The 23,865-nt window shown below is 43.8% G+C and overlaps 1 protein-coding gene across 2 annotated transcripts in view; it reads right to left on the bottom strand.

Annotated features, from left to right (window-relative positions):
- Adtrp (androgen dependent TFPI regulating protein) overlaps positions 1-23,865 on the bottom strand; it is a 64,829-nt gene that overhangs the window by 16,359 nt on the left and 24,605 nt on the right. For both annotated transcript variants that reach the window (XM_051194407.1, XM_051194405.1), the window contains one exon: positions 1,670-1,785. In XM_051194407.1, the coding sequence (XP_051050364.1) occupies positions 1,670-1,785 (116 nt within the window). The remainder of the gene's footprint in view (positions 1-1,669; positions 1,786-23,865) is intronic.

The raw sequence follows: 23,865 nt of genomic DNA, 5'->3' as shown, positions 1-23,865 counted from the left end.
AGGGTGGGAGATATAAGAAGATTATGGGAAGGAAAGAAAGGTTGTGCAGTTCTGGATAACAAACTGGTGACTTCTGTGCTGCTCAGGGGCCTGGCATGTCATCTCCTGTCTTAGGGTTTCTATCACCGTGAAGAGGCCAACTCTTATGAAGGAAAACATTTAATTGGGTGGATTACAGTTTCAGAGATTTAGGTTATTATCATTGTGGCAAAATATGGTGGCATGCAGGCAGACATGGTGCTGGAGAAAGAGCCGAGAGTTCTACATCTTTCATAGGTACTGGGCATGGCTTGAGCATATATGAGATCTCAAAGCTCACCTCCATAGTGACACATTTCTTCCAATGAGGCCACACCTACTCCAGCAAAGCACCTCCCAGCAATACCACTCCCTGTGAGCTTATGGGGGTTAATCACATTCCAAGTACCATGCCTCCTCATGTCCTTTGAAATGCCATCCTGTGCTTTGCTCTCATTACTAACAGTACTGTACTAAATGGCTTCCCATGTAGAGACTGTGAGATGATCCTGATGGCAAGGTAATTGTGGTACTTTGAATGAGGATGGCCACCATAGGCTCCTAAGGAGTAGCACTATTAGGAGATGTGTTCTTGTTGGAGTAGGTATGGCCTTGTTGAAGGAAGTCACTAGGGGTGGGGTTTGGGGTTTTAGATGCTCAAGCCAGGCCCCAGTGTCCCTCTCTTCCTGATGCCTGACTAACCAGATGTAGAACTCTCAGCTCCTTCTCCAGTACCATGTGTACCTGTGTGCTGCCATGATTCCTGCCATGGACTAAATTTCTGAACCTGGACGCCAGCCCCAATTAAAGGTTAACTGATAGGGGTTGTGTGGTCATGGTGTCTCTTCACAGCAATAGAAACCCAAAGGAAGACAGTGAGTGATATACTTCTGTAATTCCATCACATGGGGGAGTAGAGACAAGAAGACCAAAAGTAAAGATCATGGGGTCATTCTCAGTCATACAGAGGCCACCATGAGCTACATAAGACCTTGCCTCAGAATAAGCAAAGAAAGAAAAGAAGCTGTGGAAGGAACCTGGGTATCCTCAAGTAGCAGACAGAAGGACATATGCATGTACTGACAACAGACCACTGGGCATCATTACAAAGAGTAAGGCTCATCAGGTGATTAAATGATCAAACAAGGCCAGTTCCTTGATTCATTTCCCATGTTCTTCAGGTCTCTGGCAACTGCCCTCTAGGTGCTCATGCCTGAGGCCTAAGATGATACTGGGCAGTAGCGTCTGGCTCCACCTGATAAATACCTTTTTAGATGGAGTACATATGGATGCCTTGGACCCTTCATATACCTTCATGTATTCAAATATTCTAACTGCAAATAAAACTGAAATCAATGTGTTCTTAGAAAAACATGATTGTCTGCTTGGCAATAATTACTTTTCCTGATTTTGTGTGTGTGTGTGTGTGTGTGTGTGTGTGTGTGTGTGTTCATCCTCTGAATATCTGAATATGAGCTTTTCATGAGAATTAAAATCAAACAGTAAGAACTCTTTGCTTCTGGAAATTTAAAGGTAGGTTAGACCACCAAGTAAACCAACAAAGGTACTAATTTAATGGTATACTTTTATGGAATGGTCATTTGGGTTCCCAATGGCAAGTTTCAGTCAACCCTTTCTGTACAATTCTTACCTGGTAATGTAGGCAAGATTGCAAGCACCCAACAAGGCGAGCCCTAGCTTCTTCGATGGATAGTTGTGTGGTCTGAGGATGGCTTCCACCAGCACAAAGAGCAATATGTAGGTATGCTATAGAAAAAAAATAAGACAAACTAAGGTAGGGCTCCCCAGCTTCTCACAATGCTCATAAACCCTTATCCCTTTCCAGTCTACTGCCAGGCTGACCTTTGCAACACTTGACTTAGGGCATTCTCCTTGGGTGCTCAAGGACCTTCTGTGGCTTCCAGTTACCGGCTATGTTGGTCCTCGGTGAAGGTTTTCAGGCTCTTGGACATGTGCTACCATCCTCTCTGTCCTTGTGTGCTGCTACACACACACACACATACACACACACACACACACACACACACACACACACACACACACACACACACACTCACTCACTCACTCACTTTCCCTTATGTATATACCCATAAATACCTTTTTTCCCACTTGGACAGGGCAGTGTCCCTAAGGGTCCTTTGTACTCTGCATGCTGTTCTCAATCCAGAATCTTCATCATTCTCACCATAATTGGGCTGTGTCTTTCCCCTCTGTGTGTGTACTCCTGACAACTAAGGCAATCTTCTGTGGCGCACTCTGTGAGTTTTTCCCTCTCGCTAATTTCTCTTGGTTTGCTGCTCTTATATCTGGTACCATGTAGTCTCATACTGATGTTGTGTGTCCATAAGCATGGGGTATGGTGCAGAAAACACCTCCCAAATTCTTGTGTTTCCCCTCTGCAGCCAGCCCTGAGCTCACCCCTGCTGGGGATGGTATGTGCTGTGCTGTGGAGTATGTGTATAAGGCTCCTTCTGAAACTTCCTAAGCCCATCTTCTTCCCCGTATCTTCCCTCTTTATAACCATCTGCTTTGTGGCATCTTTCAAATACTTAAAACTCCATTAAAAAATACGGTCAGGGAAGTGCACCTTTAGGGATGAGGTTGTTGGTAAAAACTGCTCTGGCTGCTCCCTCATGAGTTTTGGAAGCTGCTCTAGGTTCGGTCCCTGGGAGTCTATACACAATGCTTCCTTCATTACTGGAGGCATTACAGAGCCCTCTGCCACTCTGCACACTGCTTTACACAGTTCTTTGCCCCTTGCATCCAAACCCTCCTGAAGCTGAGTCAGGTTGCCTGGCAGAACCTGTCATAGAGTCCTCAGGACTTGGGAGGGTCTGTGTGCTCCTACCTAGCCTATGTGGCTGAAACTCCAGTCTCTGGCTCAGGGCATTCCTGGTTGTCAATCCCATAAGACTTGGGAGAAAAGGTAAGAGGAAGGGAAGGAGGGAGGGAGGGAGAGAGGGAGAGAGGAAAAGGGAACTGGGATCGACATGTAAAATAAAAAAAAATAATAAAATAAAATAAAACATAAGTACACTTTCCACTCAAATGTAATATAACTTAATGCAAAGTAGTGTAATGTTTGTTTACAGTTTACTTGTACAAATCAATATGCAAGAGTTCTTGAGCCAGAAATGGTTAAAGTGATTACTGAGATATTACCACTTCCACTTCTAAGACTGTAGAATCTTACAAAGAATTAAAAAGGAATTTACCTTGTGCATTAGATACTAGAAATTAGATACTAGAATAAAAATAATTGTGAGAAAAAAAAAAAGGCTTGTGCTCAGGAGGAGTCCCTAAGAGTTGGGAACTTCTCTTGTCCCTTGCAGCTAGGGCCCAATCAGGAGATCAAGATGAGCTTCAGGGCTTCAGGAGAGCAGTTTTGTGATAAGTAGGACTGGGATAATAAGGAGCAAATGTTTAAGATAGGGGTGAGGGCATCATTGGCTGGAGTGTCCCAGCCAGGGTCACAAGTGGGTGACACTGAACAGCCAAGCATCTTAAGGGTCTGGGATCCTATGTTGTAGTAACAAGACATGGAGGATAGCATCGCTTTTTTGCATGTTGCTTGAACCTGGTCCTGCGTGTGCTGACTGGCTAGATGGAGGTACAGTGGAGAAAGTTCCAGATTCTCTCTCATGCCCTGTGCCTTTTTATGAGTTGTACTGCAGTTTGCTGTTTTTGTGTGTTCCTCAAATGTGGAAACAGGGCGTTTGTGGGCATACCTTCCGAATGCCAGCTTGGGACAGTAGCTGAAGACCTCTGGGCTTGGGCTACCCTGCTCACAAATGGGAACAATACATGAGCACTTTAAATAAGCTCATGAAAATCACTTAGTCCTAGGTCCTTGAAAACCTCTAGTGACCATCTGCCATGGCTATGGCTATCATTATTGTGAATCCCATCCTTGTTATGTGTGGAGAAGGGTAGAGAATGGTCTGGGCTATTTATAGCATGGATGCTTCTGGCCTGTGCTTTGCAAACAAATGCAGCATGCATTCTAGCAGATGGGAGCAGAGCCATCTGGGTTGTCCCGGGGACTCTCTCCCCTGCCTAACACAGGTACCAAAGCTCCCAGCCACAGCAGACTCTGATTCTTTATCATACTTAGTGACCCATCTCAGTGCTGTCTTCTATCTAGAAGCCACAATGGGGGAGCTAAGGGACAGAGCTGTCTGCCCCTCAAAGACATCTGCCTCTCTTCCTGCCTTTGCTCTGCAGCAGTGGGAAGGAAGGATCCAGCTTCTATTAGGAGTCATTAACAGGTCCATTATGCTGGCCATTGAGCTGACAGATTTTATTAACCTCACTCACAACCAGAAGCTCCCTGTTGTCTGTACTAATGATCATTGGGAACGGAATTCTTGTGGAATAATGCAGTATGTTTGCATTAGGAGTAAATGAGTTCATGGTGATTAATGCTTTTACAACCAACAACCGGGGATGCATGACTGGCCGCCTCTACTAGGTGCCTGCCCTTTGCTAGTGACATTCAATTGGATTTCCAAATGAACTCTCCCTGATGGCTTCTGGGAAATTCACTTCCGTGATACCATTAGTGATGGTCCATAGACAGCAGCTTCTCACCAATGAAGAGGTCTTTTAAAGTATCGCATTTTCTCACAGGGGCTTGGGGTAGGCAGGAGCGAGGCAGGAAGACTGAATCTACAGGCTGTATAAATACTGAGCTACTGAGCAGAGCCAGGCATGATGCAGTAAACCTCTTGGTGTCTCAGATGTATCTGTATTTCCCCTCACACAGACATAAATTACATAACCTTTGCCAGGGAGCACATATTTCAAATGAAAAAAAAATGGAGAAAAAAGAGTTCAGTAAGAGAAAAAAAATCAAATATGCTTTCTGCCTCCAACAAAATCTAATAATTAGGCTAGGATTGACACAAATTAGAATGCTGCCAAAAATTACCGAAAACAGTGACTCATTCTGTATTTCAATTAACAGTTTCTCAGTTTCCCTTATAAACCGTGAAGCTGACAAAAATTAATTATCTCAGAGGGGGTAAAATATTTCCTTCCGAAGTAAACAAAACATCACAGGCTGAAACAATGGCATATGTAAACACAGTGGGTGGGGCGAAGCTATGGCTCCTAGTCCATGAAGTTGTCATTTGGGTGGGTTCTCCTTTCAATGTGTCTTTCCAACTGTAGGTCAAGTGCTGCTGTCCCCTATTTGTCCTTCCTGGTTATTCCTTCTCCCCGATTCTTTCTATAATGCCAACTTTCATCAGCATCACATGGGAAATACAAATTTAAGTATTAGTACAAGAATTGCACTTTAGGTTCTCTGTGAAGAGCCACCATAGAACAGTTTTACTAGTTTGCAAGAGTGGCAATTGGAAAAGTAATGATGATGGCTTGCTCTTGCATTCCTATATTTGCCTCCTACTTACAGGAAAGCTGCTGTTAGGATGGCCCTGATTCCTAATGAACTAAACCTACAATGGATACCTTCTTTGCCTGACTCTCAAGAAACAATCCTCAGGCATTGAAGGAACTAGTGGAGCCCAGAGGCATCTTGGGTATTATTTGTTTTGGTTTTGGTCTTACTCTGCAGTGTGGGATCTGCCTTCCACTATTCCGGCTTTAGCCTGCTCATAGTCAGAAACCCCAAAGACTACACCTGCAGGAGAGCCAGTCACCTAAGACTCTGGAGGTAGGATGGGGGTTGGAGGAGAACATTTAATTTGCCCTAATGAAAAAAATACTAGGGAGACTACATATTTTAAAAATCAGATGGCAACTCTGATGGTTGATGTTTGCTTCTTTCCTCTATTTCATTTCCTTGCCAGAATCTATCTTGTGTTGAGTTCACTTGATCACGGTTGACAAGCTAACTTTTGTGCTCGCAGAGCAGCCACTGGGCAGTTTGTCCTTTAGATGCCCTTTCTTACCCCAAGCTGAAGGCACGCTGCTGTTTCATACAGGCCTGGTGTTCTCATCCTCTCTGCTGTCAAGCAGCGCTTGTATCTAAGCATCAACTCCGGGTGTTGACTTTTCCCCAAACATTAAAGCATATGGGTGAGCAAGCTTCTGCATCAGGTGAGTTGAGGGGGAAGACCCACTGGAAATGTGGGAGGCACCATTCCCATTCCATGCACTAAAGTCTTACACTAAATAAAAACGAAAATGGGGCTTAGCACTCACATTGTTGCTCTCTGCTTCCTGGCTGTGAATATAATGTGACTCAATGTGACTCAATATAATGTGCCACCATGGTCAATGGACTGCCCCTCCCCCCCACTGTGAGCCAAAATGAACCCTTCCTTCTGAGGTGGCTCTTGTTAGGTATTTGATTATAGCACCGAGAAAAGCTGCTAATACATCTTCATGGTGCTAATGAGTAGATGTTTTTAAATGAACTTTATTTAGTGTGCTACAAGACCTCACTCCAGGATGCGTAAAGACAGATCTCATGATAAACCAGACACACACCAAGACAAAAGGAACCTGCATACAAGCTCCTTGGGGACAAACATGACAAAAACATCCATCAAAAATTTGCATGGAAATGCAAGCGGTGGAAGAATGTAGGCCAAGCAAAACTTATTGAAGTATTGTTATTCCCAGGTTTGTCACATGGCTCATGACAGCGCCCACATCTATTTCCATGCATTGACAGCTGTTTGGTTAATCCTGTCAGGGCAGAACCTGGCTTGTTCCCCCAGCTAATAGCTTTGTTCCTCTCCTTCCCCAACTTCCCTGGCTGACTCGGCCTGACATCCCCACAGGACAACAGTGGAGGTCGTGGGTGTGCAGCTGGGGAGTGTTTCATAGTCCCAAACTGAAGCCATCTGTGTGTAGACTCGCTCTCATTGTCAAAAAGGTACAGCTTTGCTTGAAGTAAATGTACACACAGCACATTCAGTTTTTACCTCTAGGGGATCTTGGCTTTTAACACTTGCGCCTCTCCTGTCCTCAAGACCCTTCTCCAGCCTCAGTGTTACCTGTTTTCAAAGAGGACTGTACTTATAAAACAAAATCCTCTTTTACTTTCTAGGGATTCACTGGCAGGACTCCACTGTAATTACAGAGTCAATGTGAAATTGCCTTGGGCAAGGGATGGAGGGTAGAGGGACACAAACCACCCACTGATGAGCTACAAGCTCTGGGTTTATCTCCACTATCCACCTAAGAAGGCTGACACAGAGTGCCCACCTGCAAAGAAGTTCTAAACCAACTGTCTCATTCATGGGGAAGGAGCATCACAGTTTTTCCATTTTATCCTGAATTGCACCTGGACAGCTAAGAGATGGACAGATTTATGCTAAAGCCAAACCAGCAAGGGCAGATCCAACAGTTCACCATGGAATCCCTTCATCGTTACCCTAGAAAATTTTCATAATAAGTCACTGAGGGGGTTGAGAAGCCTTCACTAGTATGGAAAGAAATGGTCCTGTGGGGCAAGGGAGGAAGTGCGCTCGTATTTGTTATGGATGTGTCTTTGAATGAGTAACTGAACCACAACATCTCAACCCTTCTGAAAACTTTCTAAGCCATATTCCACATGCAGACCAGCATCCTCTAAGTTAACCCCAAGCATCATTCTTCTACCTGGAGAAGCTAGTTGGTTTTAGAAGAGTTTGACCTGGAGAAGTAGTGAGCATTTGGAGTCAATCTAGATAGGGTCTGCTAAAACAGACATCAGGGATCTTAGAATAGTCTTATCAGTGTATTCTGCCCCTTCCTGTGCTTTCCTGTGTCTGCAACACAGGTTCTTATAACCACTGACTTAATCCTTTAGACCTTATGTCCAAACTCTATCTTCCCTACAGTTGCTTAGCTTTTAAATCTCAAGCTTCAATTTGCTGCCCCCCCCATGTGGTGGTTTGAATAAGAAATGTTCCCTTAGACTCAAGTATTTGATGACTTGGCCCCAGTTAGTGGTGCTGTGTAGGTGAGGTTATGGGACATTTAGGAGGTAGAGCCTTGCTGGAGGATCTTTGTCACTGGGCACAGACTGGGGTTTTAAGCCTGCGCTCACCTCCTTACATCCTGCGTACCCTCCTGACTCTCACTCTGGTTCTTGTGCTTCCAGTGTGGGTTAGGCATGTGAGTTCTCTGCTTCCTGGATGTCAGGTCAGCTTCCTGTTCCTCCTGACATGCCTTCCAGCCATGATGGACTAGAATCCATCTGGAACTGTAAGCTAAACTAACCTTTTTTTTTATCATCTAAGTTGCTTTTGGTCATGCCATTTTGTCATAGCAACACAAAAGGTAAGATGTACGCCGATCGGGAGCATATTTAACTACACTGTACCCTGGCCAACCTTCTAAAGCCACTCTCCTATGACAACTTCTTGTGGTTCTCCCCTTCTGTCCCTCTTCTCGGATCCCATCCTTGTTCTCCAAGGCATGTCAGCAGGCTGTCTTCCAGACTCAAATTAGCCTCTCAGTGGATTTTTGCTTCTGTTTGTCTTCTACGATTCTTCAGTTTTCTTTGTTTTAAATTAGTTCTTCATGTCCTTTTTCTTTTAACTAGCCCTATGTACCTTTGAGATATCTACCTTTCATCTCCAGTCCGTTTGTTAGCACTCAAGAGAACATTAGAACTCAGGAGAACAGACACAATAAAGCATCCAGAAATCTTACTTCACTACTGCCAAGACTCACAGTTCTCTACAGAGTCTCCAGATAGCTGGCATGACAGAGAAGGGATTGACATGGACTGTTTTAGATTCCTCTTGAAGAAAATAGAGGTTTTCCCCTTGTGAGAAAACTGATATTTTTTACCATTGCACTCCATTTAGGGGACTGTAAGTGATCTAGTAATTTTAATAGTGTCCCCATAGCAAATAGTCCAGAGTTTTAGAATCCATGAACCAATATCCTCGGAAGGCAATGTAACGGAGCAGGAGTTGAGAGACCCTGCCTCGAATATGATTATGCAGCATGTTGTGGTCCCAGCAGACCAGAAGTGCCATTTTCCTCATGAATGTTTTCATTTTAACTTTGCTTTGGATGCCAGCCTCTGTGTATAAAGCCTGGAGTGCACGAGTTATCGACTGGTGGTGACTCAGATGTAAAGACTCCGAGGGGGTTTTTAATGGCCGTGGTAATACAGATGCCCTGGTATTGCAAATAAGCCTTCCCAAGTGTATCATTCTCTCTCCTTCTCATCTGCACTCCACTCCCCTTCCCTGCCCCCTCCCCCTGCCCAGGACACATCCTTTCCTGAGATGCCCTCTCTCAGCACTATTCCATGTGTTTGTTTGTTCTTCTGCATGAAGCTTTGTCTTTCCACTCATGTTCTCAATGAGATTACAAATGCTTTGAGGACAAAGACCTAATCTAGTCTTTCCTGTTCTCCCCTCCAGTCAGATAAATAAATATTTGGTTGATCTTCTTGTTATAGAGGAAGGTAGAGTCCTTGATGTGGCTCGGTCACCTATCTTTTCTTCACCTCCATGCCCAAGTTCCTCTCCATCTCCTTCTTGGTACTCTGCATCCCCACCTGAAGACCCCTGTGCCGTCTTTTAGCATGGATCCATCATCTATTCGGCTCTCCATTTCCCTACCCTCTTTACCTCCTTCCCCTTATGGGGGGCTTAGTTACTTCTCAGGGGAAACCCAGCGTTCCAGTTGATAATCTTCATGACCTTCTTGGAGCCCTCTATGTTCATTCCCATCATAGCATCCTACAAGCCCAGAACATCTTCCTCAGACTGAATCAGCAGCTCAAGGCTTAGGCCACTTAATATTGGTGGCTAATGAACGAGGCCAAGAAACAGTAAAGGGGCAGGTAGAGAGTTTTTCTACAGAGCCTGGAAAGGAACCCAGAGTGGCATCTACAAACATCAACTTCCATATATCAGGATGTGTGTAATAGGGAAGAGTGACATAGCCTCATAACTAGACAATGGCAAGTTTATCTTGGCTAGAGATGGCGCACTAGGTCCTAAAATTATGTTTTGGATACTGCAAGGAAGCCTGCGAGTGAGACTACAGGGATCAGCCAACAGGTACCCATACCATGACAACTATACTACAGGCTCAACCAGAGGTACTGACATTTAGAGTCAACATCCCTGCAGGAAATTGGAAGAGTCAAATGCAGCAAACACAGCCTTTTGTCTGTCCCAGGACTACCAAATTTCTTCCATCCTAAGGTTGGGACAGGTGAACCCTCTCTCCTTTAACTTTGTTGAATAACCTCTCTATCTCCTTTTTCTTCATCAGTCTTCTTCCTATACTTCCTCCACGACCCCTTGTATGGCTTCACCAGGCACACAGATACATATGGAGATAGATATGGGGAACTCTGCTCAGGGTTGATGAGAGGTTGTTCTCATCACAGAGAAGGTTTAGGAAGCATTGGGGTTTGGCTTGCTTTGTGGGCACTGTGTCTCCCAGGCAACGTCATTTCCTCTCCATTTTCCTATTACCGTATCAGCAAAGAACTCAGGACATGAAGACAGCTGCTTTCCTTGGGAGATAACAATGATTCATGAAAGCACCTTGTAAGCTCAAGTTCTGGGGCATAGTTCCGAGTCCCCCTCAAGGCAGATCCCATGAGGGACTGTTTCCCTTTCTTTCTCCGTCTTTACTTCATGCTGACCTATCATCCTATTCTGATAAAGTTCACTAGCTGCTGCTCTGCATGAATGGCTATTGCTCATTGGTGACTTTCTTAAATTCATACAAATCAGTTGATTTAGCGTTAGTCTCTGTGTGTGTTTCTGTTGAGTCCTTATAGATGGCTGAAAGTGAGGGTTAAGAAATGTCCTTACCATATCCATCTAATATCTCAAAAGACACAATTCTGAATCCACACTTTAAGTAACTGGAAAATAACATTAATGAATTTAAACTGGGATTTATTTCAAGTCTACCCTGTCACCCTAGGGCCAGACTGCTTTTAAACTATGCTGTAGGGGAGGCTCTGAAAACATCAGACAGTGGTAAGTGGCATGGGGTCGAACCGTTAGGGACCATAACAGATACACACACCTTTGCTTAATTCAAAGAACTATTTTACTCGTGTGAGGCTCACTGGATCAAATTCTTTGTCTTAAAACCTTGGGTATCTTTTCTTTCAACAGTTTTGGGCTCCTAGACAGGTCTGATCAGTTCATAATTGCTACCAAATGGTATTTTGCTGTTTTGAAATGGTTATTTTAGATACCTACTTATCTTAAACTACTTTTAAAACTATAAATTCTTTTCTCTTTGGAAAAAAACTCAAAACAAAACAAAAACTGGTTGTGTAGAGGATATCAAATGGAAGGTATCCAGTCTAATATTGAGCACTAAAGAAATATTAAATAAGGGGAAAGAACTGGAAGTTACCAGATCATTAAAAAAAAAAAAAAAAAAAACTCTTTTAAAGTCAAAATAGAGAGGACACAATAGAGAGAGGAGAGATGAATATCGATCTGGAATGAACTGTGAAACAACCACAGTGAAGTCAACACTTCTCAAACCCCACAATACTGACATTTTAGAAAAGAGCATCCTTGAGTTGAGGTTTCCCCTGTGTATCACAGGATGTCAAGTACCGTCCTTGGTTTGCATACATCAGATGTCAGAAGCACAGTCCCTACTCAAGTGTGACAACCAAAACTGCCTCCAGATACTGTTATGTATCCTCTGGAGAGCAGACTTCACCTTAGCTGAGATTTGAGAGTCAGTAAGTTGAGAGTGTGATGGAGTTGAGGTTCAGATGGAACTGGGGGTCAGATGATACAGATGAGGGTCAGATGGAGTTGAGGGTCCCTGGCTGAAATGATGATCTAAAGACTGTTTTTGCAAAGAAGATGGACAGAAATGATTAGTTTGGAGATTGTATAAAGAAAAAAAAAAACTAGGTGATTTCAGGATTGAGGTGGTTATGTGTCCAAACTTGAGGAGAGATACTACAACATAGCACCGGGGGCTAAGGAATTACCTCACTTGGTGAATTTCTTGCCATATAAGCATTAGAACCTTGGTTTTGATCCCCAGCATCCATGTAAAAAGTAGAGCACAGGAGCATTTTCTCATAGTCCCAATGCTGGGTGGAGACAGGAAGATCCCTGGGGCTTCCTAGCCAGTCAGTCTAACCAAACGAAAAAGTTCTAAGTTCATACAAGACCTTGTCTGAAAAAATGTGTACGGTGATTGAGGAAGAAGCCCTCTTGTCTTCACATACATGTGTACACATTTACACATGCAAACTCAAATGTGTATGCATACACATATATGCAAAGACACAGTAGCAAGTTGATTAAGTACGCAGGCAAGAAGACTACTGTGAGTTCCTCAGTGTGTTCCTACACTGATCGTCCTTCCAAGTGAGTCCTGCACTCCTCGCCCAGGGGACCCTGGAGAGACTCGGAAGGTTAGCCTGGAGACATTGTCACACTGCCATTTCCAGCTGTCCCATAAGCCCAGAGACCGGCTGAAATCTCACCTGGGAATATAAAATCTGGGGACCTCTGTAGGTTAAATTGGTGGCAAGGTCACTTTCAGAACAGAACCCTCCACACTCCTGAGAAAGCATGCCTGGAGTATTGAATCCAGCTGTTCTTTTTATCCAGAAAGTTGATTTGCTTCCTTCTCCTGGTTTTCTTAGAGAACACAAAAATCAAAATGGCACTAAAGGTCATGAAACATTTTCTCAACAAAGAACAGTGAAATGTGGCTTTTAGGAGCCTGAATACAGGTCTGGAGTTGAAATGCCTAAAACACTCTTGGTAAGGTCCTGGAATAACCCTCTGAAATGATTCTGCACTTTTTGGTTTCCAAATGCAGGCAACACAATACAACAAAAACTCCCCTGCCGTCCTCTGCATGTTGATGTGGTTTAGCTTTCAAATCTGAATTCTTGCTGGTAGCATCTGTTCCTTGTAAGGGAAGTAAGGAAGGCTGAGGCTTTTCTTAAAAGTCTGTTCTTAAAATAAAAAAGTCTTTGATTAGCAGTCATCAGTTGCAATGTTTGCTTCCATGGGGGGGACACTAAAGAACTGCTCCTTCCTTGTGAAGCTTCATATTCCAAGGCTTCAAAAATGACTCTGTGAGTCACCCATCTGTAGGAATGAGCCCTTGCTTGTATATGGACTACACCTCCCAGTTTCAGTGCCAATCCAGCCATTGCCCAAGGGAGGGAAATGGGCCTTTGACACATGTTCGTTCATAAAGGAAGGCTCTGTTTCTATTTCAACCATGTCTCTTCCCCTTCTTTTGACCACATCTCATTAATCTGGTGACCTCCCTGATGGTGTATCCATTTCTCCTTTTTCTTTCATCCTCAGCCACACTTCTTCCTTGCTTCAGTGGCTGTTTGAGCTCTCCCTGGCTACTTGAATGTCGTTGCCCAAAGTACACCTGGCAATGGTGATGACCAAGGAAAGTGGAGATCAGCAGAAAGTCTTCGCTAGAAGATTGGCCTTTAAGCCACAACCCAAACCAAGATAGATGCTATTCAACAAAATGGATTCTGTAACCATGGTTACTGTTCTTGTCTTAAACATGAACCAGCCACAAATATACTACATCTCGCTCAGGTAGAACCAAAACTTTCACAGGTATTTCAAGGTACCAGGGAACTTGGTAGAATTCTATTACAACTCTGTGTACAAAAGAACAACCCACAAATTTCAAAAGTGCCAACTGCCTGCACAGCAAAACTTCTCTTTGGCCACCAGCAGCACTTGATCTTATCATACCCTACCATACCTACAAAGAGGAAGAACCCTGGGAGCAGTCAAGATTGCAAAGAAACAATGACACCTACATCCTTTCATGTAATAGCCTCCATTGTCTATTATATACTACATGCTCGGTGCAGCATTTAAAAGACAGACATCTCTACTCTTGATGACTTTACTGGTGAGTAAAACTTTCTATAATCAAAGAAACACTATACCAACACACTGAGTGCTGTGAAAGAAGACCGAGAAACTATGCATGGGTACACAGGCAGAGAGATGCAATGTAGACAGTAAGGGGCAGCCATTCAGAGGTCAGGTTTAATAATGTTTTGAAACATAAAGGGAGCCATCTGAGAACAGATAGGGAAGAGTCCAAATGGGAAGCAGCCTGGATGAAGGAAAGGCTTCAAGATTTATAGGAAAAAAAGAAATGGCAAGAATACCTAATACTCACCAGGCATTGATGACACACACCTTTAATCCCAACACTCAGGGGCAGTGGCAGCCAGATCTCTGTGTGTTTGAGGCCAGCCAGGACTATATAGTAAGACCTTGTCACAACATAAATAAACAAGGGGATGAAGAGATGGCTCAGAGCTCAAGAGCACTGGCTGCTTTTCCAGAAGTCCTGAGTTCAATTCCCAGCAACCACATGGTGGCTCACAACCATCTATAATGAAATTTGGTGCCCTCTTCTGGCCTGCAGGCATGCGTGCAGACAGAACACTGTATACATAATTAAACATAAGTAAACAAATAAATAAATGTAAAGTAATAAATCCCAGTATACCAAGGTGAGAGAGGTCCCATCTGAGCTGGCAGCAATGAGTCAGATGAACATAGATCAAATGAAGTAGGAAGCCATAGAGGAGGTCTGGGAGAGTGGAGGAGGACTTAGAGAGTGGAGGAGGACTTAGAGAGTGGAGGAGGTCTTAGAGAGTGGAGGAGGACTTAGAGAGTGGAGGAGGACTTAGAGAGTGGAGGAGGTCTTAGAGAGTGGAGGAGGACTTAGAGAGTGGAGGAGGACTAAGGTGGTATTTTCCAATCACATGGAGACTGTTGAGAATGGCAACAGTTAATACTAGTTTAGATTTCTGGTACGAGTCAGGTAGGAAGTGGTTGTAGCCCCCAGCATGTCAGCAGTGGGCTCTACAAAGTGACCAGAAGTGCTACCTACTTGGGTAAAATCAGCAAGGCCAATACTGGCTTGTTTGTTTGTTTGGTATTTTTATGGTTTGTATTCCCCAAGCCTAGTTCTGGGTTTCATAAAGACAATTTCCTCAAATATGTCATATGAGTTGACCATGTTCCTTCCCCCACCCCCTGTGTTTCCTCTCCCCTCTCACAACGGGTCATCATCCTTCCCCCAGTGTCCCCTTTGGCTCTCATGTCATATATGTCCATAGTTTTTATCTACATAGAGTCTGGGATCCACCAATGAAAGGAAGTATGCAACACATGCTTTATTTTTGAGTCGCTTATTTCACAAAAAAAGGATGATATCGAATGGCATCCATTTTCCAGGTAGAATGCTAGTTTATATCTCAGGTTTGTCTGGGACTCACTACATAGCCAAGACTTGTCTTAAACCCACAGAAACCCCCCTGCTACAGTCTCCTGAGTGCTGGGGTTACAGGTATGAGCCTCTTTATCCAGTTTATTATTTTCCTATGAGACAGAGTCTCACAGTGTAGCTCCAAAGAGCCTGAAAACCACAATTTCAATTCTGGCTTTTATCCCAAGCAATTAGGAAAACATGGCTACAATTCTCAAGTTGGAAAAGCCCAGAATAGGCTTGGAAAAGAAAATAAAATGTCCAGTTCTGGACATGTCAACTCTGAGGAAAAGGGACTTGGGACCATTTAGGCAGGATTGAAGTCAAGACACGTGAAGAGAGATGGACACCCATGAAATCACGGGGAAGCAAAAACCTGTCCCAGAACAGTAAACACAGCAGCAAGACCCAGGAAAGCCCCAAATATTACAAAACAAACAAATGACAGGAATGAATGCATGGGTTTCAATAATAACTCTAAATTTAACGGTCTCAATTTTCCCATCAAAAGACACAGACTAGCAGGCTGATTTTAAAAGCAGGCACTTCTATTTGTTGCCTACAAAAAAACAGCCTCCATTTTTAAAGACTAATACAACCCAGTAGTCAGAGGAGGCTGGAGAAATGCACTCCCAAGAAAAGACAGAAAGCAAGCAGACATCACAGGACAACCATCTGACAGAATAGATTTCACACCAAAATGAGAAGGTATGAAGAGTCACTTTGTATTGATGACAGGAACAACCTATCAAGAGGCTTTCTGATCCAAAGCACACATAAGTGGAACAGTGATGCAACCAGTTTCCCCCCAACAAACTCTGCTTGATGTAAAAGCACAGACTGGCATCATCCAAGAGCAGTGGATCACATCAAGACCTCACTCACCCGTACTAAAAGCATCCAGACAAAATAGCAACAAAGGAACATCAGAGTTAGATGACATAGATCAAAGAGATTTACCAGAATGGTCCATCTAAACACTGGATACACATTCTCAGCAGCCCGTGGAGCTTTCTCAAATCTTCCTTCTGAGATCTCATTCTTTTTTTTTTTTTTAGGTCAGAGTTTGGTGAGGGTGTGTGAGTACTAAAATCTGTGTTAGTACTGCACTCTTATTTTTAAAAGATACGCTCACTGACTTAACACATTTACAGGAGTTTGTTTGCTTGCTAGTTTTGTGTTCTTTTGCTTTTGAGACAAGGATTCACTGTGTGGCTGGTCTCAAACTTGCAATTCTCCTGACTCAGCCTTCCAAGTTCTAAAGTTACCATCATGTGCCATTTTAGCTGGGTCCCAAAATGGGCTCACAGACTCAAGCCCTGAAGGTAAAGAGAGACCTGTTATCCAAGCTGTCAGAAAAGTGGCAGCCAGGGGTAAATAAATAAAGCCAGGCAGGCAGAGCCCCAGTGTGATGGGGAAGACAGGGCAGGATACAGCCTAAAAGAGCTGAAGGTCAGACTGCTTTCCGAACAAGTGAACCTTAGCTCCTGGCAGGGAATGTAGCAGCCCCTCTGGGTGCAAAGTTGATCAGAGAGGCCTAGACTTAACGCTAAACCTACGAAAACTGCTTTTCATAGCCATGTACCTAGTGTCCGACCACTGCAGGAGCAGAAGACTGGATCCAGACCTGACTGGGCAGTGCTCTCCTCCTCCCTCTTCTCCTTTTCTTCCAGGTTAGACAACTCTTCCTTGATTGGTCCTGTTTTTTCTCCTTATTTGCATGCAATCCTATTCATATAGTCAGAATGCTCTTGGTTCTCCAGAGCTTGACTCAGGAGCCTTAGAGAGGCAGTCTCATTGACATAGACATGAGAGGAGGAAGAAAAGGAAGAGTTTAGATCCCACTTCCTGGTAGAGTCCAGTTCTTAGCTGAGTCTTCGCTTTAGCTGAGGACCAGGATCCCGGAGGCGTGGCTTCCAGAGGCTCTGTAGGGAAGGAAGATTGGCTGCAAGGCTCCAAGCTATGGTTGTGGAAGAGAATTTGTTCCTGCAGCTGTCTCCATCCTTGAAGACCTGCCACAGATGGAAAGCCCGCCACTCCTGTCACATCTATGGCTCACCTGCTTCCTGCAGATCTGCTCTGGGTTGGATCTCTCTAGCTATAACTCTGGCCAACAATCTCTGTTGGTACCTTAAGGTCACTGAGAGAGCACAAAGCTGTGATCCTTGCCACCTCTCTTGGCTGTCACCCAAAGCCTGCTGACAGCACAAGGGCTGTGATTCCCATGGGCTCTCTTGGTTGCATTCTCCTGCAGCTAAAGACTAAGAGACCCTCTATTGTCTGCCCACTATGTTCTTAGAGGGAGGGCAAGACAAGACTCCAAGCCTGGAGACGCAGCCCTCTCAGCAACACATTGCCTTAAATCAACTTTCCCCCCTTACCTTTCCCTTCTCAGGACCTTGAAGCCATCATTTCCATCTTTGCTGCTGAAATGCATCCCCAAGTCTGATAGTTTTCTGGTCCCTCAGTTTCTACAAGGGCCTGGCTACAAGGTCCCTCTGACTACCAAAATATTTGGATACTCAAGTCCTTTGTCTGAAGCAGTAGTTCTCAACCTTCCTAATGCTGTGATTCTTTAATACAGTTTTCCTCTTGAGGTGGTGACCCCAAAACATGAAATTATTTTGTTGCCATTTCATAACTGTAATTTTGCTACAGTTATCAATCATAATGTAAATATCTGAAATAAGGGATACCTGATATGCAACCCTTGGAGGGGTCATGACCCACAGTTTAAAACCTTTTTTTTTACAATCTACTTATTTATTGTGTGTGGAGGGGATACGCATGTACACATGTACAATGGTGTGTATGTGGAGGTCAGAGGACAAAGTGTTGGAGTCAGTTTTCTACTTTACCATGTGGGACCTGAGACTGAACTCAGGTCACAAAGCTTGGTGGCAAGTACCTTTATTCAGACCACCTGGATGGCTCAAAAACCATGACATTTACTTAGAACCTGTGTAAACCATCCTCTATACTTTAAGTCACCCTTACTGTATTAACAGTGGCCAACACAATATAAAGTCTATGTAAATAATCACTGTACTGGTTGCTTAGAGGAAAAAAAAAAAGGTCTGCAGCACATGTTTTGTATTTAAGAATTTTTCTCAATTAGTTCTAGTCTTCATTAATTGAATGTAAGATTCCAAACCAGAGTGAGTTTGAAAATGTGTCTGCAGCATCACATATGTGGCCTAGGGAGAGTGCTTTTTTTTTTTTTTTTTTTTTTTTTTTTTGGTCTGCCTTATCATCCTGTGTAGAACTCTTTTTCCCTACTTCTTCAATATGATGACTCATTGTTCTTAAACTCTAAAAAAAACAGTAATTATCTCTTCAAATATTGCCTTTATCTCACTTTTTGTTATCTCTCCTCTTTATTTTAACTTTGGGAAATTTCCATTACTTTCTTGTATGTAAGCCAAGCATTTAAAAGATTTTAAAAAAATGTTTTATTCAACAGTTGAGGTGCCTTTTCCTTAATGAGAATTTTCCCTTTTTGGGCCTCATTTCTACGAAGTGGCAGAGATGAAAGTCATTTTGGATTTGGATTCCTTTGACTATGGATACCTTTCTCCAAATGTCAATAAAACCCACTGTTTTGTAGGTTGACTCTAAAAGTATAAAGCAATAGTAGTGGGAAGAAATGGTTCAGTGGGAAAGTGCTCGGCATTAAAGCCTGAGAACCTGAGTTCAGATACCCAGATGTCAGACATGATAGCAGGTGTCTGCAGTCCCCGAACTCCCCAGGGAAATGGAAGGTGGAGACAAGTGTGTGGGGGCTTTCCCACCAGCTAAAATGGTGTACACAGCAATGAATAAATGGTGCCGTCTCAAGCAAGGTAGAGGGTGAAGTTGTCTCCACACACACATGGCATATGTGTAACCATACTCATATCCATGGGTACACACACACACAGAGAGAGAGAGAGAGAGAGAGAGAGAGAGAGAGAGAGAGAGAGAGAGGGAGGGAGGGAGGGAGAGAGAGGGAGGGAGGGAGAGATTTTGGAAAGTATACAAAAAATTTAAAACCATCATGAACATGATTCAGAAAGAAGTGTAGATTTTTTGATTATGTGGTGTCGGGATAAACTGAGAAAAATGAAAACCTACTCAAAGAGTCCAAGCCTATGAGGACTGGCAGTTCAGGTAATTATTTTAAACACAGAATGGTGAAATCAGGGAAACTCCTGTGGAGGAGGGAGCTTTCCAACAGATGTAAATGAGAGCCAAGGTCTCCATGAGCAGCCACCATGCCTCAGTTGCTCACCGTGTTTTCCATGAGCTGCCACCATGAAGTGTCTCCATGAGTTATCACCATGGCCTCAGTTACTCATTGTGTGAAGTATGTGACCCCTATGTGTCCATTCAGGGGCCACCGCTAACTCCAGGTCTGCAGTCTTCCCAACACACCTGTTGTCCACCTCCATTAGACAATAGTGACCTCTACTTCTCTTTGGGTCTTATGAGAAGGCCTCTTGCATAGACTCCCTTGGAGAAAAGGATGCTTGGAACTGTGTGGTTTCTGGCTCTCTGTGCAATATTGAGAACAGGGAAGAAGCTGGACAATTAGAAATTGGCCCCGTTTTGACTTAATTCACTACAAAACTGCAATTCAAATGTTGCACATATAACATATTGTGTGTGCCAGGGGGCATTTGTATGTGTAAATGGGCTTGACCATATCTACACATGTATTGCCAGGGCTCAACAACAGCCATCTTCCTCTATCACTCTCTCCATATCTATCTATCTATCTATCTATCTATCTATCTATCTACCTACCTATCTATCTTCTATTGAGACAAGGTCCCTCATTTCTGTTAGAGTGGATGGCCACTGAGCCCATTGGATCTGTCCCTTTCCTTTTCTCCACCACTGAGGTTACAGAAATGTGCAGTCATACTACCTGGACTCTCACATGGGTGCTAGGGGATTTGAACTCAGGTCCTCATACTTGCACAATACCTTCCCATTAAGCCATTTCTCCATCCCCATATATAACATTTAATTTACTCTCCATAACATTCCTGAGGCTTAAGAGGGGTCAACATACTTTTCCTGTTCTATGGAATCCAATATTCACACAAATTTAACAACTTCCTCAAAACCAGACAAGACAATGGCAGAAACACCATCACATTGTGGAGTGTACAAATCTTCCCCTGTAGGCTCATCCCTGTGCTTCAACACTTGGTCCTTAGCTGGTGACCTTATTTGGGAAGGTTCTGGAACCTTTAGGAGGTGGAGCCTTGCTGGGGGAAGTGGGCCATAGAAAATAAACCTTGAGATTTTAATGCCTATCTTCTACTTTCTGTTCACTCTTTGCTTCCCGACTGTCAGTGCAGGGTAACCAGCTATCTTACTGTTCCCAGCACCATGCCTTCCTCACAATGATGTCATATGTCTCCTCAAACTGTAAGTCCTTATATACCTTTCCTGCCTAAAATCAGTTCCAGTCAGGTTTTTGGTTACAGCAATTAAGAAAATCGACTAACACAGATCAAAATCAAGGTTTTCTGGTACTTGTCAATTTCTTTTTTTCATGAAATCAAATATAAACTTGTGTATACTTGAGATTGCTTATTTCTCTGTGGCTTAGACAGAGAGGCATTGCTTCGATGTTACCTTTAGGGAATGACTGCCCTTCTGTGTTTTCATCCCTAGTTACTCTTTTCAGCCTCTTAGCCCAAACAGACCTTTAACACATGTAGAGGGACTATCATGGAGATGGAAATCACTTCATCATGTAACACATTCCTAATGGCTTCTATATAACAATGGCACCAGATTTACCTCATCTTCTAGAAACTAACACCTAAATACAAAAAGGAGAAAACTAAAATGCAATAGCCACCCTTCAGTTGGTCCTATTACCCCATTACAAATGCCAAATAGCCTTCAACAAATATTTCTCAAGCAGCTCTTCTTGCCAAGCTCACACACACCTTCTATGCACACAATGACAAGTTAATGCTACCAACTCTGACACTGGATTATGAAGCATTATTTTAAAATATGTCAGTATAACTATGCATATTAATTAAAATGTTCCCACATATAAGCCTTGAACTCGACTCTCTATGCTGATCGGAGACAAAAGACCTTTATTATATGCTATTTGACAGGCTAAGTGTTTTAATATCACTGCCAATCATTCTTACCAAGGAATATTCATTGTTGAGCCTGAAATAGATAAAAAAGAAAAATCTCATGGTACGATCATCTGCTAGAGTCACATGACCCAAGGAAAAAAGACAAGCAACAATGGTATCTACAAGCAGAAGTCCCTGTCTGACAACCTTCTCTGGTGGGACTGTAAGTGTCACTAATCCTTTGTGTTAAGACCATTAAAGCTTGATAAGTAACTCTTTGAGGGGAGGGTTTACCACATACCTATGGGTTTTATTTTAGTGGAGGTCCTCATTAGCAATGTCTGGAGTCCATGACTGTTAAAAGACCACAGTTGTACACATGGCATCCCAAAGATCACAGGAGTACACATGGCACCCCAAAGATCACAGGTATACACATGGAACCCCAAAGACCAGAGTAGTACACATGGTACCCTAAATATCACAGGTGTACACATGGCACCCCCAAAATCACAGGTGTACACAGGGCACTCCACAGACCACAGGTGTACACAGGACACTCCACAGACCACAGGTGTACACAGGGCACTCCACAGACCACAGGTGTACACAGGACACTCCACAGACCACAGGTATACACAGGACACTCCACAGACCACAGGTGTACACAGGGCACTCCACAGACCACAGGTGTACACAGGGCACTCAATAGACCACAGGTGTACACAGGGCACTCCACAGACCACAGGTGTACACAGGACACTCCACAGACCACAGGTGTACACAGGGCACTCCAGAATCCTTGACCTTAAGAAGAGAACCCCAACTGTAGCAGACCTTACTCATTCTTTAGACTGTGGCCCACACTCATGTCTCACACAGCTTGGAATGCTTACGTGTCCCCGAGAAAGTTCTTGCCTAAGCCCCTCTCCTTACTTCTCTTTAGCTTTGCTTGAACAAAACAATTTAGAAGTGAATGGACCCAGCAAGTATGCGAAGATGGTGGGAGAGAGGGGAGAGGTCTTAGCCTGTTTTGTGTCTTTGTAACAGAGTACCAGAATCTGTGTAACTTATAAAGAAACTTATTTCTTTTAGTGCTGGAGTCCAGGCAGTCCAGTATTGAAGGCCCTGCATCTGCATCTGCTGAAGATCATCTTGCTATGTCATCCTATGAAAAGGAAATGGGAGAGGGGGTGAAGGAACATAGTAAGGACAGAGAAGGGAAAGTCAAACTCTTCTTTCTATTGGGGACCCATCCTCACTGTGCTCTTATTAAATGTGATCAATGCATTTATCAAGAGTGGCACTCTCGTGACCTAGTCACCTCTTAAGGTTCTTCCTTTCCATACCACTGCACTGGGGACTTAGAGGGAACATTCGAACCATAGTACCAGTGGCAGGAAGGCTAGCAGTGATTTAAAAAGACTTGTCGAGATTCAGGCAGGGGATGGCAAAGCAAGGCCTTTTGCGCAAATGTGAGATGCTTAGGTCATGGATTGGGAGAACTGATGGAAAGGATGAGTTGGAAGTTAAGAACCCAAAGCCTACACAAAGCCTAGAGCACTGAGAACCCTTGCAGGCAACCATCGAGCATCCATGCGGCACCAGAATCCTTGGACAATTCTTTTGGACCATCCAGAGGGCTACTGGGTAATGCCCAACAGGATTATTCTACTGGCTGGTAATACACCCAGAGGAAGAAGGAGAGGAAGAAGAGAAGAGGGGAGAAAGGGAGGCAGGGAGGAAGATTCCCAATTAGGCACAAGTGGTATGAGGTGGGCAGAGATGAAAGAGGCCATGGATGAGTTCAGTGGGGACTGGGCAGGGGACTAGCAGCAGCAATGCTCAAAGCTGGGCTTCCACTGTGGCCACTGGAGTGGCTACCTGTGGGGGTTTTGAGCAATGAAAGTGAATAGATGTCTTTTCTGTACTGGCTGCTTCATCAGGAAGTGGGGAGGAGCATCCATTCAAGTCTGGCTGGGGAGTCTGCCCAGCCCACACACCGGGCTGCATTCACTTCTTTCCAGATTATGAGACTTTTGGTCTCTCCTACCTCGTTAGCTTTTTATTTTTGTCTCTTGGTATTTCAGAGAGGTCCAGGTTCTTCTGTTTCAAGTGTCTGCCTCCTGGTAGACTCCAGCCAAGCCATTCTTCCTTTTGAGGGATTATACACGGTTGCCATGGAAGTAAGGCTTGGTTGAGTCACACAGGAGGGGGCCCCCTAGCAGGCCCTCCAACACACTGGACGGTTCCAATTACTTAAATTCCTGCAGTTCCTCAGGAGACATCTCTGTGTTTTTGATGACTTTTGAAAACCTTTGACCTTGATTTAGGAATTTTTAAAATCTGTGATCTGTCTGAAAGTAGCCTGTTAATAAGCAACCCAGAATGAATGGAACTTTGAAAGCAGGCCACCCCAGCACAAACTGGAAGTCTCTGAACAGGGATTGAAAGAAACAAAATAAAACAAGCAAGCTGATGCCATCCTGGTTTCTGCTCTCCAGGGAGGAAGAATACAGTGAAT

This window comes from Phodopus roborovskii, unplaced genomic scaffold (assembly GCF_943737965.1).
Source record: "Phodopus roborovskii unplaced genomic scaffold, PHOROB, whole genome shotgun sequence".
Classification (NCBI taxonomy): Eukaryota; Metazoa; Chordata; class Mammalia; order Rodentia; family Cricetidae; genus Phodopus; species Phodopus roborovskii.
This window is presented reverse-complemented; position numbering and strand designations above follow the sequence as displayed.